This window comes from Leptonychotes weddellii, chromosome 12 (assembly GCF_054177405.1).
Source record: "Leptonychotes weddellii isolate Sample4059 chromosome 12, ASM5417740v2, whole genome shotgun sequence".
Classification (NCBI taxonomy): domain Eukaryota; kingdom Metazoa; phylum Chordata; class Mammalia; order Carnivora; family Phocidae; genus Leptonychotes; species Leptonychotes weddellii.
Genome location: NC_138380.1, coordinates 317689 through 333834, shown reverse-complemented (window position 1 = coordinate 333834; position 16146 = coordinate 317689). Strand labels below are relative to the sequence as shown.

Below are 16146 nucleotides of genomic sequence, written 5' to 3'. Positions count from 1 at the left end.
TAGAAACAAGCATCAAAAGTTGAAAATTGAAAAAAAATTACATGTCAAAAGGCATGAAATACTTAGGGGTAAGTCTGACAAAGATTTATCGATTATGATGATGAGTCCCATAAATTATACCCTTTACATCTGTGCAGTGACTTGTATGTTGGTTATATTTCTACAATTCGATTAAAAAATGCAAATAAAATACCTCGACTTCAAGGTCCTGGCGCTTGGGATTGTGAATGAAGAAGGTGAAGTTTTCCTCCCACACAGGTTCATTGGTTTTGTATCGAATCTGAAAGAAATGACCAAATATCAGCTCTGTGATATTTTATGTGGAAAAGAGATACCAAGACTTTGTTTATTCATTTACTGTGTTTGGAAGCTTAGGATGACTTTAATTAAATTCCAAGACATTTATTTACTGAGCATGTGCTATTATATATTAATTGTGAAAGTGTTCAAAGATGGAGATGGTCCAAAGTGGGTCAGGGAAATTAACTGTTAGGAAATTCCAACTGTATGCCCACCCCAATGACAAGACCTCATCTGCTCTGTCTGCCCTCTGTTCTACCTCTTCCTCTACATAATGCTGGTGGTCACGAAGCTCCCTAAACTGTGAACATTTAAAAGTGAGCAATGGCCTATAACTTTAAATAATTCCTGAAATGCTTTTCTTATATTAAGAAAGCGGAAGACATTACAGCAACAGTAATGCCTGTCAATTCTTGAATAGAATTGTGTTTGTTGAATTTCAAGGACTGTTGGTTATCTTTCAAACAACATATTTACAGAGCTTTCAAAGGAAACTTAGAAATTTATCCCATGTCATTTATCCATGAAATCAAGCCAAAAAGCATATTATATTTTTTAGTGTTATTTTTAAAAATGAACAATATATTTGTTAACCCAATAAAGAAGTATGGCTATCTATGAGTTGACTGATTTGAGAAAACAAGAGAAAGATATGGAAATCAATGATCTCAAACCTATAACATCAGCCAGCTGATTGTTTGCATCTAAAACCGGCGACAGTGACATCACAGGAAACTAGTTAGAATCTTACCTTGCTCTCCTGGGCCTTGTGTCCAACTGACATCTGGACGAGAGGGTTTGGATTGCTGTTTATTTTCTTCCCTGACTATCCAAAAACAAAACCAGACAAAATAAGTAAGCACACACATCTTGAAATGGGGCTTACTAAAAAGGAGATTATTGGCTCATATTAATAATCATTTTTATTTATTTCTGATACTTCAGTTACAGGGAATATCTGGGAAGAATTTAATCGGAAAATAATTGCTGAGCATATCCGAAAGCAAAATTGTTATCTACCATGAGATAAATTAAGAAAATTCCCGTTTGTATATGATTTTTAAATGCTAAGGTCTTTTATTTTTAAAGCAAGTTACTTTGGAAAAATGAAATCTTCCAAAAATCTTTAATGCTAATTCCAACTCTCAAAATTTATCTTACTCGCATAAGAAGATGAGTAAGTGCAGCGAATGGAAACAGAAAAGCATGAGGAAGGGCAAACGGAGAAATGTACAATTCAGAACAGTCGCTGGTTGAAATAATAAAAATACTACAAAGTATGAGAGATGTCTTCATGTTTTTAACTTAGTACATTCTGTGCAAACATGTAGCTATCAGATATCAAATCTTGCTTACCAGCTCCTAAGTAATTCTGACTGGAAGAATAAACATCAATCTAGAATTGCATTAAATTAAGTACATATAAATATGAGAAAAATTCAGGAATAAGAAAAAAATGGTAAGAAGCATACTTTAGCAGACAGGTGATAGAACATCGTAAAACACAACATATATGGGACATGAGGTTTATTTATAACTTAGCCCCACAAGAAGATGCAGTTAAATATCTGTTAGTGGGAATTTATTAGAAGGTCACAAAAGTATTTTTTAGTTAAACAATTTCAGAGTCAATCCTCAACACTGCAGCAATGACAGAAGTAGGCATCAAATTCATATGATTATCAGAATAAAATATTACTGGCCCAAACATACTGTGGTAATTTATTTTCTGGTTCATCTTTTTGATGAGAATAAATTCTGCAAAATGAAATAAATATTGTTAAAAAAAATACCCAAGGCTATAGACTACTATGGCAGAGAATACTAACTTTTCCCCTAAATCCTTCCTTTAATACTGGAAGCCCGGAGTTCCACCTGAGCACAAGTCCTCTGTACATGAAAATTCTATTTCTGAACTTCCCTTGCAGTTGGGTGTGGCCAGGTAACAGTCTGGCCTTCAAGGAGGGGCATCCTCCCTTTGCGATGATGCTACTTTCGGCTGGAGGAACTGAACGGCAGAGCTGAACGGCAGCACTACGGGCCAGGATTCTATTACATTCCAGGGAAATAAAACTGTCTTAGGCTACAGTGGCTTCTGATACAGCAACTGCACTGATACAAAAACTGCTTCTTGGCTAATATAAGTTACTTCATCTCTGAAAAGGTAGCCATCCATTCCTAGAGTTACTGTACCTTATCAATTCGGAGACACACTTTTTTTTTTTTTTTTAACTTTCTAACATCCCTTGAAAACAGAATAAAACTTACAGTTGGTAACTTTATGTACCTGTTTTTACGCAGGTCCCAATTGTGAGATAGTTGTTCTTGCTTTAACTGATTTATTTTGCTTCCATTTTCCTTTTGTTGTGTGTGACATAATAAAAATCTGTATTTATCCTAAGCCTAAAAATTCTTCCAATAAACATAAACACTATCAAGCCTTAATAGGAACTTTTCTTTCTTGTGGTATATAAAATAATGGTGTATTTTTAAATGATGTTTTAGATTTCATGAAATAAGGTAAAATCACTAAGTCTTCTACCATGATGCAATATTCAAAATGCATGAGCACAAGTCAGATATATAAGTAAAATGAAAATATGAGTTTTTATTTTTTTAAACATTTTATTTTAAGTAGTCTCCATGCCCAACGTGGGGCTTGAACTCACAACCCTGTGATTAAGAGTCACATGCTCTACTGACTGAGCCAGCCAGGCACCCCAGAAATACGAGTTTTTAAGTTAGACTGTCTCGAATTAAATTTCAGCTGTTTGCAAATGATTATTGAGACCTACATATTTCATCTATTTGCACCTTGGTTTTCATGTCTAAAAAAGATGGACACAATAGCAAAAAAGCCAGGTTTAAATGGAATGATGTCATAACAACTAATAGCTACACTGAGCTCTTTTACATGCATGATCTTATTTACGGATACCCCAAAAAAGACCGTATCACTTCCAGTCTGTAAGTAACCGAGGGCTGAACATCTCGCTGTAGCACACACGGATGAGTAGGCCAGACTGCAGTCCAAATCCAATCTGCCTTCATGCCAACCATAATGTCTTGCTGGTTAATGACCCTCAGATATCAAAGAAATGGTGAGGAGAGACTGCTGATCTAATTCCTTCCAGTGTTCTGGGAGCAGTTATTTCAACTGCCGTGCTAACTAGTACTGCAAAGGAGTAAATCACTGGTAGGCCACACTTCATCTCAGGGTAGGTAAGGGCTTAATAAATATTAGGTCAGAAAGCAGACGCTGTTTGTCTTCCTCACTTTTAAAACTGAACTTATTTTCCTACATGAAGCTGATAAAGAACCATTCCTGATCCCTTTGGATAGAATTTTCTTAACACAATTAACATTTAATCCACCCCTCCCCAAATATTTAAGCCTAAAATGTTCAAAGAAATCAGAGAAAAAATAAAAAAACACTGTAAGTCATGGAAAAGTTAACAATTTAGCCAGAAAATACATATTCATGTTGTTTTAGGGAGTGGAGCTTAGTTTTCAATATACCTCATTTAATGAAATTTAAAGCTTCTCGAAAGATCTGTCACCCAAACCCAGCAGCACCAAAAGCCATGAGGTCACCGACTAAGAAACGGCCCTAACTCAGCATATTGGAAGAGGTGATTTCTATATGGATAGTCACAGTGCACAAGAAAGAAATGTCTGGAAATCATAATCTAGAAACTGGTTAAGTTTTTAAATAAACCTTCTATTTCACCATTTTCACAAATTCAAATCCAATTAAAATGCAGATGATTTAAAACCATCTTAGATACTGCTGCCTAAGGCCAATAGGACAGAAGTCTAATTTATCACATTGGTACTTTATAAAATTTATCTTCAAACTTGACAAATTCTTCTAACTACTAATTCTTGGGTAACAAAAAGGATTCCTCTAACTAGACAACTGATTACTACATTAGTAGGGAGGCAATTTGTCAATAGACCCACGAAAATTAAAAAGCATCATCTCTTTCAATATGTTTCAATTAACTTTTCAAAGGGAAAAGCTATTAGTTTACCTTTAAAGCTTTCTGAACTGCAGACTTCTTCAAGACATCAGGGTTAAATTCTAATGGGTTACTCTTTCAAGTCAGAAGAAAATGAATATACCAAGGGTTAATAAAACATGCAATGAGGAGTTTATGTAAGGTTAATGACACGAAAATTTATGAGAACGAAAAAATCTTTAAATGAAAATCACCAACAAGAATGACACAAAAAACCAGTAGAACTCATTTTTAGCACATAAAATTCTCTATGCCCAAGATTTTATCTTAGAATAAGCCTTTATAAATATCAAAACACATTTCCTCTAGGATTACTAGGATCCTTTAGGATTACTGTTCTTTTTATACTCCCAGCCCTCTTGTCTTTGAGATTTGAAAAACCCAGGAGTGACACTTTAAGAAAGGGTTCTATTTACTATCCTTTACTTGAATAAACCCCTAAAATATCAACCATATATACAATACAGGCTTTACCTAAACTACAAACGAATGGGCTCTATATGCCCAAATTGCTCTCAAGTCAGCTCATACCCTAGCCTAGCAGATGCTATTTTACTTCCTTCTGAAATTTACCTTCTTCGTGCAAGACCACAGCAGGGGTGGGCCTTCTCTACTTCACTCCCATTCTCTTCCAAGCATCAAATGCAGAAGCTGATCACATCATTTCAAAAGTCTGTCCTGGCTTTAAAGTTCTATTATTATGGGTTTTATGTTCTACTTTTATTGACTTTTAAAAAAATTCATTACTTTCTTGCCTTCAAGAGGGCAAGACTGAGTTGTTTCACAAGCTCCTTCCAGGATTAACATTTAAGATTAAAGATTTTATCATGTTAGTTGTAATTACCTTCATATGACAAACTGCTTTTATTATGTTTTCATTAAACAGCAGATTTCATAACGAAGAAAGATGGACAACTAGCTTCCCTGCCTCCTGTGGCCATGGCAGGCTGCTCCAGATGAGAAGATAAAAACATTTGGCCAAAAGGAATTAATGTGACATAAAGGCCAGATCACTGAGGTGGCCTGCGGAGCTTCAAAAATACGGGACCCACCAGACTGGACTCTAGCAGGAGCCTGGACAGGTGAGGCTGGGACCACTGCGCTGAGGTGTGAGGACTGACAATCTTCAGGTGTCATAAGAACCTTTTCTGAAGCTCACTTTGGATAGATGTAATCTAGGCTAAGTGCACATATTATTCTGACATGCATCAGTGAAAGCAACACGAGAGAGGCCGTGGTGCAGGTCAGGGTGCTAGAGGAGCACTGTGAGATCGTGGGAAGCTGCACAGGCTTGAAGGAGAGACAGGCCAGATCACACTGGTGCACTCATACAAGCCCACTGTGAGCCCTGGATGTTACTGCACCTTCCACCCTTGGGCTGTTTCCCATAAGTGGAAGCAGTAACAGCTACCTGTATTTTTTAAAGACTTTTGTTTTTAAGTAGTCTCTACACCCAGTGTGGGATTTTAACTCACAACCCCGAGATTAAGACTTGCATGTGCTCCCAACTAAGTCAGCTGGGTGCCCCCGCTTTGTTTTTAAAGATTTTAAAGTAATGCCACCTGTACTTTTAAAAAGTGAGATGGCACCTAGCATCATCAAACCCAATGGTCTTCACATTATATAGCTAGCATTTTTATGTATAAAGTAGGCGACAGTGTGAACACTCATCTTAGATAAACTCCATGGACAGCTCTATGAACTTACAAACTTGAAGTGATAATGAATTCACTTTAAACTAGGATGGAGTAGACAGCGGAGTTCAAATTCCAGCTCTGCTACTGACTAGCTGTGATCTGGGGTCTCCAACCTCAGTCGCTCACAGTCTATGTGTTGTCTTAGTTTCCTTATTTGAAAAGTGATCATGAGGGCCTGAGACTAAATGAGGCATACAGCTAGAGACCGTGGAAGGTGCTCAGCAAATGTAGGCTATTGTATAAATCTCAGGTTGTAAAGCTGCTTAGCCACTGGGAGCCAGAGAACACCCTGAGCGTTCCAGTTTCAAATTCAGCCCAAAATTTGATCAAAAGAAGGAGGGCAAAGTGCTGACAGTCTACATTGTCAAGGGGCTGTTTCCAGTACGGGAGAAAGTCCTGTAGTGCTAAGGGTTTACAGATGGCCTCCCTGGTGGTAATGCACACATAGGGTTGGAAATTAGGTATTCTGAGTAGGTAGAAGCTAAGAGTCCATTGTGCCTGGCCTTTATTAGAAATACCAACGGTCTCAGGCCTTTGGGGGAAAACAGAAAGCAATGATTTAACTTCACACTGAAAACCAATGGGTTAAAAAAGAAAAAAGGTAATCAAATCCGTTCAAATTTATTTTATAAAACATTTTACTGATGCCTATATTTGAATCATTGAGCAGTACTAGTATATGATTTTGATAATGCAGGAGAAAAGGTAGTTTTGATAACCTAGCAATGTCTTAGCTAAATATTATAAAGCAATTAAAAAATCCTGACACAAGGTCAGAAATATTTCCTTTAAAAAAAGCAGTTACAGAATGAGAAAAGGTAACTTAGGGAAGCTACCGCAGACCAACAGAATTTGCGCGGCAGAGGCATTCTGCCGTCTACAGACACGGCGTACGGTACAACTTGCCACTAAGAAACACCCGAAACAGAAAGGCATTGTATGAAAAAGTGACGGAGAATGGTTGCAATAGGCACCAGTGACTTCATTCTGACTTTTAAAATGTCTTTAAGAGGAACAAGCAAAGAGTGAGGAGACCGTGGTTACCATCTCCTACCTACGTGACTCTCAACAGCTCACCAAACCCTTCAGGGTCTTGATTTCCCTCAGCTATAAAATGGGACAAAATACCTATTCTTCAATTTTTGCCCCCCTTCTTTTTTAGATAAGAATAAACTGAAAATGCACATGGAAATAGAAATGAAAACTCTTCAAAAATGCAAAGCACTACCACTATTAGATTCAAAGGCCAAAGAACTTTAAGGATCTCAGTAGTTACTGATTAAATCAGTCTAGAAAGAGTAACTTTCTAGACTAATGACTAAGCCACTGGTGACCTTCTCTGACCTCAAAGCAAGTAAAAATCACTACCTGCTAAAAGCATCAAGAACAGTACCAGGAATCAAGGCGCCAGAGCAAGACCCCAGGAAACAGACATAATGAGATCAGAATCAGCTTCCCAAATAAGGGTTAGAAATGCTCAATTATCCACTCCTGGAAATTCTTTTAAGTTCCTTAAGAGAAGCTGAATCATAAACTCAATATATTTTTTTCTCCCTTAGGAGCACTGGTTAAAAAGTGAGGGAGAAGGTAAGTTTCCAGGGTAACAGGTGGACTTCTGTCTTCACTGACCATCCCTTCGGGCACAGTTGGCACCTTTCAGGAAAACCACATTCTGACACTTCTGTGTTTCGTCAGGAGGAAAAGTAGATTTAAGGAAGTTTTCTGAAAGCTTGCAAATAAATATTTACATCTCACATTGAGATGAACCACAAGAAAATCAGTTTTAATCATTATGGCTTCATTTTTTCCTCAGAATTTTTATCTTTTTTTTATGGGCCGGTAGCAGCTTAGGAACGTAAGGCTTCTTCATGACTCACCAGGTTTGTTCATCTCATCATCAGATGTAGTCACCAAAGTTGGTTACAGCAGTGTTACTTTTACAAAACAAGCACAAAAGAAACACACACAAAGTAACTGAAATCATGCAAGAAAGTTAAAAACGCATGCCACACCATTCCACCACCGAGTAGATGGTGTTAGAAGTCCCAGCCCACATTCTAGCAGTCTCCATTAAAACAAAAGGAAGAAAGAACACTGGAGAACTCACAAATAGTGCTCTATAGACTGAGGTAGTATTTTCACAAAACACTAGTCCCGACGCTCGCCTCTCTTTTAAGTAGCCACACCCAAAGTTTCCCTCGTAGATACTCTTAGGAAAGTGGAAACAGGAGGAGAAAGCAAAGAATGGTGGATTGCGGTCAATGAACGCACAAGAAGCACTAATAAATAGGAGTGCAAAAGGCAGAGTCAAAGCATCCCACAGAAACGCAGGAGAACTGGTTGGCAAACGCTCCCGTTTAAAATAAACACCCAACAGGGCAGCGGTTTTGCAAAGATCCTTTGCCTCTGACAGCCAGAGCACACTTCATGCACAAAGTGTCATTTTAATAGATTAATAAATTTACTTCTGCTTTTGTTTTGCTTACGTGATGTTATTTAAATTTCAATTTAATGTGACAAAATACACAGTTCGAAAGAGGCCTAATTCCTTCTTGCCAATTCACTAATACTATTCCTTGTATCCTAAAATATACAACAAATTCACTTCCATCAGGGATTATAAAAGACTTTATAACAAACATTACTGTGATTAAAAACAAAAAAGTTCTACTGTATGAAAAATTCTGTAGGAAGGTTAAATAGTAACAAAATAACTTTCCCCAAGTTGAAATTGTAACAGAAAAAGTCACAGAGTTCTAACTGGAAGACTAGCCAAAAGGTTAAGGTAACACTTTAAGAAAAAATAAGAATTTGTGAAGTTAAAGTCAGTCAAAAAACCTTCACTGAAATAAAGAGTACAATTATACATAATCACACACAGTGTTCAACTATATCTTCCCAGTATAAAAAAATGATCAATTACATTTTGTTAAAAACTTTAAATAAAAGAGATGCACAAAGTACCTTTATTTGGTTTTGAGCTAAGTGCAAGTAAAGCACCACCGTAAAGTCCTGAAAGGCACTAGTGAAACTAGGGTGTGTATTTCGTGGGACAAAGGAACAGTCTAGCTGTGGTGAGGTGAGGCTAGGCACAGTCCAACAGGAGACACTCAGATGCAAACTGTGAAGGGCAGTGAACACTTGGCTTCCTCGTCTGTCTCTACCACGTGTATGCCAACAAGGGGAGGACACAGGGAGACTACACGCAAATGCACTTGGATGGATGAGAATTTACTATAATTTGGGGGGGAAAACAGCCTGTATCTGTAGTCTTTCTTTCACCAAATGAAATAAGAATGGCCATCTCTTGAATAAGTGAACTGGCACTAAAAAAAATATGATCAAAACAATGTATGTGTCTATAATGATCACATTATCCTAAATAGTGGGTTTAAAGTATGGTGATGGAGGATCACATCGGGCCTCACATGAATGGAAATAGTATGATTTTTCTTCCCCCCAGTTATAGTCATTACCTACGAAGGCTATTTCTAAGAGCGAAGCAGTTCTGATGCAAATGAGCCGGAGCACTTGCTGTGGGCTGCAGGAGCCGAGTAGGACTGATCACCTGAGGCTCTACAAAGGCCCTGCTCTCCCAGCCTGCCCGTCTGTCGTCCTACCAGCTACAGCCAGGATGGACTCTGGGCTTGTAGGCAGAGCTGCTTCATTTTATTCCCATGCCAAACAGACAATTTCCAAATCTTTAGGTCACTCTATTTTAATAACTAGTGATTTTCTACAGAATATCTTCTTCCCTAACTACCAGGCACATTCTTTTCCTATGTAATGGAAATTTCTTCATAAAACATGTCAGAGTAAGAATAATTCTGAACATCCTGGATAAATCCATAAGATGTATAAACCGAAATTATACTCATGAAGCAAATACATGCTGATCCCTCCCTCCCCCATGCTGCTCTCCCAGGTGGGAGTGAAGTGAAAACAGAGGAACAGTAACAGGTGACACAGTGTGGGTGAATGCAGCAAGATCTGCTACCAGGAAAGGAGCACCCAAGGGAGCTCCCATGGCATTACCTACCGGAAGGTTCCTTGCTGAATCCAAATACAAAATCAGCAATGAAGAGGAAAGACCATCATTGGCTTGGTCTTTGTCAGCCCTGATGTCTGTTAGCACCTATGAGAAAGGACAAAAAGCCTCAGCAGGTGTATTTCCACAGGATTTTAGACTATTTCTCCCTGATTAGGTCTGTAATGCTCAAGAAAAGAAGGAGGGTGGGGAAATAAACCATCCAATAAATGCAACACAGAGAGAATGAACACAATAAATATACTTTAATGACAAGAATCTGTATGAATCAATTAAATAAAGCACAGGTGATCTGTGGCTCTCCAAACCCCCATACTCGAGTATATCAAGCACAAAATATGAAGATCTCATAAAACAGGTGGGAATGACGTGTACATCTTTCTATAAAAAAAAAATTCCATTATCTTTAATTTACCCCTTATGTGACTGCAGTGACTTACTTAATTTAATCAAAATTACTGCTGCCATTTTTCTAAGCCAAGTAGAAACGCAACCTAAAGACACTAATCTTAGCTATGAGGGGCGGTTGTTGTCATGGGAAATACTTCACAGCACCTTGTCGAGGTTTGAAGCATTTGGCATTAATGTGAGCCACTCCAGTTTCAAGTGCAGTTTTCCTCTGGGAACCTCGTCCAGGGCGAACCACTGAAGAGAGAACGTGAACGTTCATAAAAGTTCTCCTGAGTCAACCTTTCCAGTCAAGCAGTTTCCACAAATGTCACAAGCTGCTCACTGTGAGGCACCAACAGTTCCTGATTAATGCTGAAGGACCGAGTCCTACCATATTTCGCTTTGCCCTTCGAATGAGCCGATGGCACCAGAGGATGACAAGAGCAGTGGGCTGGAACTCGCCCAGCATTGCCACCACTCTGGAGTCAATACCATTTTCATCCCTAACTTACAGACAAGGATTCAAATGTCTTCTAGTACTGTCCAGCACTGTCAGGCTTCTACATATGGACTTCAACAGAATTTATGGGCCAGGAGATAATATAACATTGATTCCAAATACTGAATTTCATTATCAAAGAAGTTAACATGTTTGTCTTTATGTCTATGTACTACTTAATAAAATAGTATACACGTGTTTCAGCTTAAACACCACAAAGCAATTCATCGAAGATAATCCCCACTCAGTGTTAAGAGACTGCCCTGGGGAGTGCATAAGAAAATGTGTTACTTTGAAAGCAGTGGATCTCAACACTCGTTCCGTTAATTATGCCCTACTTATCCCAATTATACCCATCTTATAGAAGCCACCTCAAAATTTTCTTTTTTAATACGTTTTATTCTGACAGAAATATCATGCTTGAAGTAGTGTCTGCTTGTTGTAAACTCCCACCGCCCTAAGGCGGCTTTCACGTGACAACTTCTCACTGATCGCACTGCGCTAGCTCTGTTACTAACTCCAGCTATCTTTAAAAAGCCCACTTTTGGGGAGCTTCTCACAGGCCTCTGCCCGGACTCCCAAAGGAGAGCACATGCCTGCCTGAATGGTCGGTTTGTGCTCGTACTCTTAGGAATTTCTAGCATATGCTGGGCACACAATACACACTATCTGATTGGGCTGTTAAACTTACTTCTTTTCACTTTGCCATTATTAAAAGGTCTAAGTTCTCAGAACATCGTGTGGGAGACCAGCAGGTCTGTCAATGCTCATGAAATAGAATAATACTCAAAGAAAACTTACTTCATCTAAAAGGCGCTCCTTCTCAACTTCAATAAGATCAATCATAAGACTATAGAAATAACAACACAACAACTTTAGAACATAGAAACACACTTCTTACAACTGAAATAACCTTAAACATTTGTCTACGAAAAAGTACTCCGGAAATGTATCAAAACTCTATAGTTTATCAAGAAACAGACTTCTTCCAGAAGCTTCCTCAGGCTTATCCCAAAACTATGAAGGGAAGTAAAGAAACAAGCAGGGGTGAGTCTCTGGGAGGTCAGGATCCTCAGTTTGGCAAAGCCAGGATCAGAGTTGTAAAAAATGTGGTTTTCCCCACAACGTAGCTATTTATAATGTGCTGAAAATGTTTGAAAACATTCAGCTCTCTTGTCTGACATGCTCTCCCTCAGCGCTGCCATCCGTCACTACAGCTCAGTCACCCATGCCCCTTTCCTGTCCTCGCTCCACAGCTCTGAACCATCCCCACAGACGTTTCTGGTTCAGCTCTCTGAGAGCCCCTTCCATTTCCCCTAGAAGTCCTGCTCTGCTGCAAAGCATGGACCTCCCCTCCCTCAGAAGTCAGAGATGACGAGGATGGGCTGACTGCACTCCTATTTTCTCTCGCAACTGCCCCTCCTCCTGCCCTACACCAGGTGAGACCCTCCCAGCTCTTTCCTGGTCTATCACCACAGTCCCCAGGCTCAGTCCCTGCTACTCTGAGCCAACAGTGGTTTTATTACAATGCAATCTGATCCATCACTGCCCTGCTTACAATCTTTTGGTCACTCCTTGTTAAACCATCTCATGAATGAATTCTGAAGTCACAGCATAATACACAGGCCATTCTTGAGGAGGCCAAATCTGTCCAACGTCATCTATCCCTGAATCTTTTACCACAAGAAAGTCAGTCAAATAATAAAGATTAGGGTTAGATGTATTTTTTAAAAGCTCATGTTTTTCAGCTGTAGTGGTTGTTCAATTTAAGTAAACAGGTCAATATTTATTTTTCCAATGTGTAGGCACAATGTAAATCACTATCCCCCCTGCTCCCTGAATAACCCAACAAATCGAAAAAGCTTAAAAACTCCTTTCTGCAGTCTAGAGCAGAGCCTGCACGGCGTGAAGGCAGGCTGCGGTACCGGCCTCTGGGGCACACTCCACATGCGGGTTACCAGCACTTGAATGTGGGCACATAGCTACATGTGGCCAGTGGCTGCTGAAACAGACACAGATCTAAACCTTTCCTTCTTGTACTTAAATGTGAAACTCTACAGGAATAAAACATACTTTAAGAAGTCTAAGGTGAAACAAATGTTATATCTAAGAAGCCACTTAAAAATACATGTGACACATACATAGCGTATTTTTTGAAGCCGTATTCGTTCTAAGTGTCACTACTCAGAAGAAAGAGCAGCCTGTGTTCTCCTTCCCCGAGGGTTTACCTTCCTAGGAAGTCATCCTTGTCTGGGTCTTCATCAAAGAGCTCAATCTCTAATTCCTGTCCAGGATGTTCATAGACTAAAGCCTGAAAAAACAAGGAGTAGTTATCTCACACGGTTACTACTGTTGGCAGCTACCGAATAGGAGGACTGTAGTAAAGAGCTCCCTGCAGTTCTCCCCCATGGTAAGTATGGCAGCACTGACTTCATGTCATTGCCCAACCACACACACACACGTCTCCACGGGAGACCGTTCCGAAGCATTTGCCCACACAGCAACAGTCTACTGTGTTTCCAGCTACCCGAGTCAAGTTCCACTGCTCCGAAGTCAGGTCACCAGATGGCACCCACAGACTGGTACAGGCCTGGGACATCTTTCTAGTCCTGAAGCGGCTCTGTTGAAGTGCTATTCTTGGGATACCGACAAGTGATCCATTTACCACCACTTAGAGATTAAGAAATCTGGCAACAGACTGGTTTGGGAGGATGGGAAGCTGGTGGAGCACAAAGTGTACAACTGTTCTGAAGAACAATTTTGCAAAAATGTATCACTCCTTTCAAAAAAGCATGATTTATGATGCAGCAATTCCACTTTGAGGAGCTTATCTGGAGAAAACTTGGTCAAGTGAAGAAAAATACATTCCCATTACACGGGTAACAGCAGTGGTTCTAATGCTGAAATGAACAGCCAGTATCTCCTTGGGTAAAGAAATGATGGAATCTATTCGGTGAATGGCAAGTATAAACCATGTTCATCTATGTTCACTGACCTACAGAGATGCCTAGATGTAGTAAATGAGAATTTACAAAACAGTACATAATCTCATGTTTGTAAATGTTTACATGTTAACAACCACAGAAATCACTTTGTCAATTATTTATTGTGATAGTTTAATGTAATTAAAGTTTAAAATTTATGTGTTGTTTATGCCTTGGCACAAGAAAGTTGTGAGGTAGGGACAGAAGGTACAATACTTTTGAAGGTGGGAAACGAAAGAAAAATGATTTAAATGATGCTCTAAACCAACCACACTCCTGCATAACAGGAGTGGAATCAGAATTGGGGGAGAAGCCAACTGACGCCACTGGACACATCTTACCTCGTACACCTCATTCCACTTGGGACTGAGGTTCTCTTTGATGACCTTGCTTTGGAAGATCTGGTTGCCAACTCGAATAACTCCATAGGGGTCTGACTTTCCCTTGACGAGTCCCTTAAGGTACGTATCTTTCCCCTGAAGATCCTGAGCTTCAATAAAATGTATCCTCAGAACACCCTGAAAAGAAGGAGCACGCACAGACTGGTCACTGTGACACACGCAGAACAACGGCTGTGTGCTCACTGTCCTAAGAACAGGGAAGAGGGAACAACATGAAGACCCTCTCCCTGCGCAGCAGAAAAGAAAGTCAACACGGACCATCGGGCAGCAGTGCGGAGGGAAAGCCAGAGCAGGGCGGACGGGGGTGTCCGAGTATCACTACTTTCCGTCAGGAGACCAGACCAGGGAGGAGCGAGGGGTGAGGCCCCCAGTGTCAGTGTGCAAAAGGAGCCCCAGGAGCCTTAGTCTCCTGGATCACCCAACAGTCCTGTGTTTGGTACGACAGTGACTGAGAACCACCATTACAGGATGTCTCAGAAGTGTCACTAAGCCCTTGGCAGGCGCTCATTACTTCAACTTTTAGAACAATCCTATGAAATACAGCTGACCGGAACAAAACAGGTTTGAACTGCGTGGATCTACTTATATACAGATTTTTTTCGATACAGAACAGTACCGTAAATGTATTTTCTCTTCCTTATAATTTTCTTAGTAACATTTTTTCTCTAGCTTACTTCATCGTAAGAATACAGAATATAGTACATAACATATAAAATATGTGTTACTGGTTTATGTCATTGGTATGGCATCTGGTCAACACTAGGCAATTAGTACTTAAGTTTTGGGGGAATAAAAAGTCATATGCAGGGGCGCCTGGGTGGCTCAGTCGTTAAGCGTCTGCCTTCGGCTCAGGTCATGGTCCCGGGGTCCTGGGATCGAGCCCCACATCGGGCTCCCCGCTCGGCGGGAAGCCTGCTTCTCCCTCTCCCACTCCCCCTGCTTGTGTTCCCTCTCTTGCTGTCTCTCTCTCTGTCAAATAAATAAATAAAATCTTAAAAAAAAAAAGTTATATGCAGATTTTCTACACAGGGGCTCGGCGGCCCCACCCATGTTGTTCAAGGGACAGCTGCACTGTCATTAAATTTATTTTATAGATAGGAAACTGAAGCTTTGCAATACATACTACTCATAGACTTTACACATAGTTTTCTTCTCCTAAAATGTTGTTTAATTGGTAAAATAAAAAAATGTTCACTCACACCTCTTTCAAGGCAAACAATGGTGGTAAAGTTAGCATGAGGCAGCATTCTCCAAAAACCCTTTCAAAATCCTTGGGTAATAGTCCTGACCCAATCAGCTAGGAAGACATGCATTTTTACAGATAAATACGCTTTTAAAAATTTAGAGAATTTCCCATTTACAGGAAATGTGTCTAAAGTTTAGATAATCTGGCAACATGTTTAAGGAGTGTGGCTTTTAAACCCCACAAGGCTAAGGAAGGTTGGATCTGGGCGGGCACAGGTGCGCACCACGCTCAGGGAATAAAAAGTGCGAGTGGCAAAGGAGCACGAGGATTTCTACATGGAAGAGAATTCTTGTGTTTTCAGAGATGAAAATCCTAAGTTAAGGAAAAAAGACCTGCCTTCCTCATATGCACTGTCCCAGCAAATCTGAATGCCAACAGTGTAACTAGTTCAGGCATCAGTTAGCTGGGGTGTTGGTACTTTCAAAAAATGTAAGGCAGCTCAGACACGTTTGAGGGTTTGTACACTGTTACGGAGATCTACCTTAACCACAAAAAAGTAACAAGCATCAAGCAAAGTTGTCTGCTTCCACTTCAGCAAACAAACTAACCACCACCACAC

The 16146-nt window shown here is 39.8% G+C and overlaps 1 protein-coding gene and 1 non-coding gene across 4 annotated transcripts in view; both read right to left on the bottom strand.

Annotated features, from left to right (window-relative positions):
• The window catches only part of ESYT2 (extended synaptotagmin 2), an 82515-nt gene that overhangs the window by 13138 nt on the left and 53231 nt on the right, over positions 1 to 16146 (bottom strand). The window contains exons 9-17 of one of the 3 annotated variants that reach the window (XM_031025221.2): positions 14282 to 14458; positions 13185 to 13267; positions 11758 to 11806; positions 10623 to 10712; positions 10059 to 10154; positions 8127 to 8228; positions 4335 to 4397; positions 1052 to 1126; positions 194 to 280 (exon numbers count right to left, since the gene is read on the bottom strand). In XM_031025221.2, coding sequence (XP_030881081.2) covers positions 194 to 280; positions 1052 to 1126; positions 4335 to 4397; positions 8127 to 8228; positions 10059 to 10154; positions 10623 to 10712; positions 11758 to 11806; positions 13185 to 13267; positions 14282 to 14458 — 822 coding nt within the window. The remainder of the gene's footprint in view (positions 1 to 193; positions 281 to 1051; positions 1127 to 4334; positions 4398 to 8126; positions 8229 to 10058; positions 10155 to 10622; positions 10713 to 11757; positions 11807 to 13184; positions 13268 to 14281; positions 14459 to 16146) is intronic. The other 2 variants (XM_081799738.1, XM_081799739.1) reach the window with 2 other exon arrangements.
• Positions 2945 to 3017, bottom strand: TRNAK-CUU (transfer RNA lysine (anticodon CUU)). The gene has a single exon. It is a non-coding gene; the product is annotated as a tRNA-Lys (tRNA).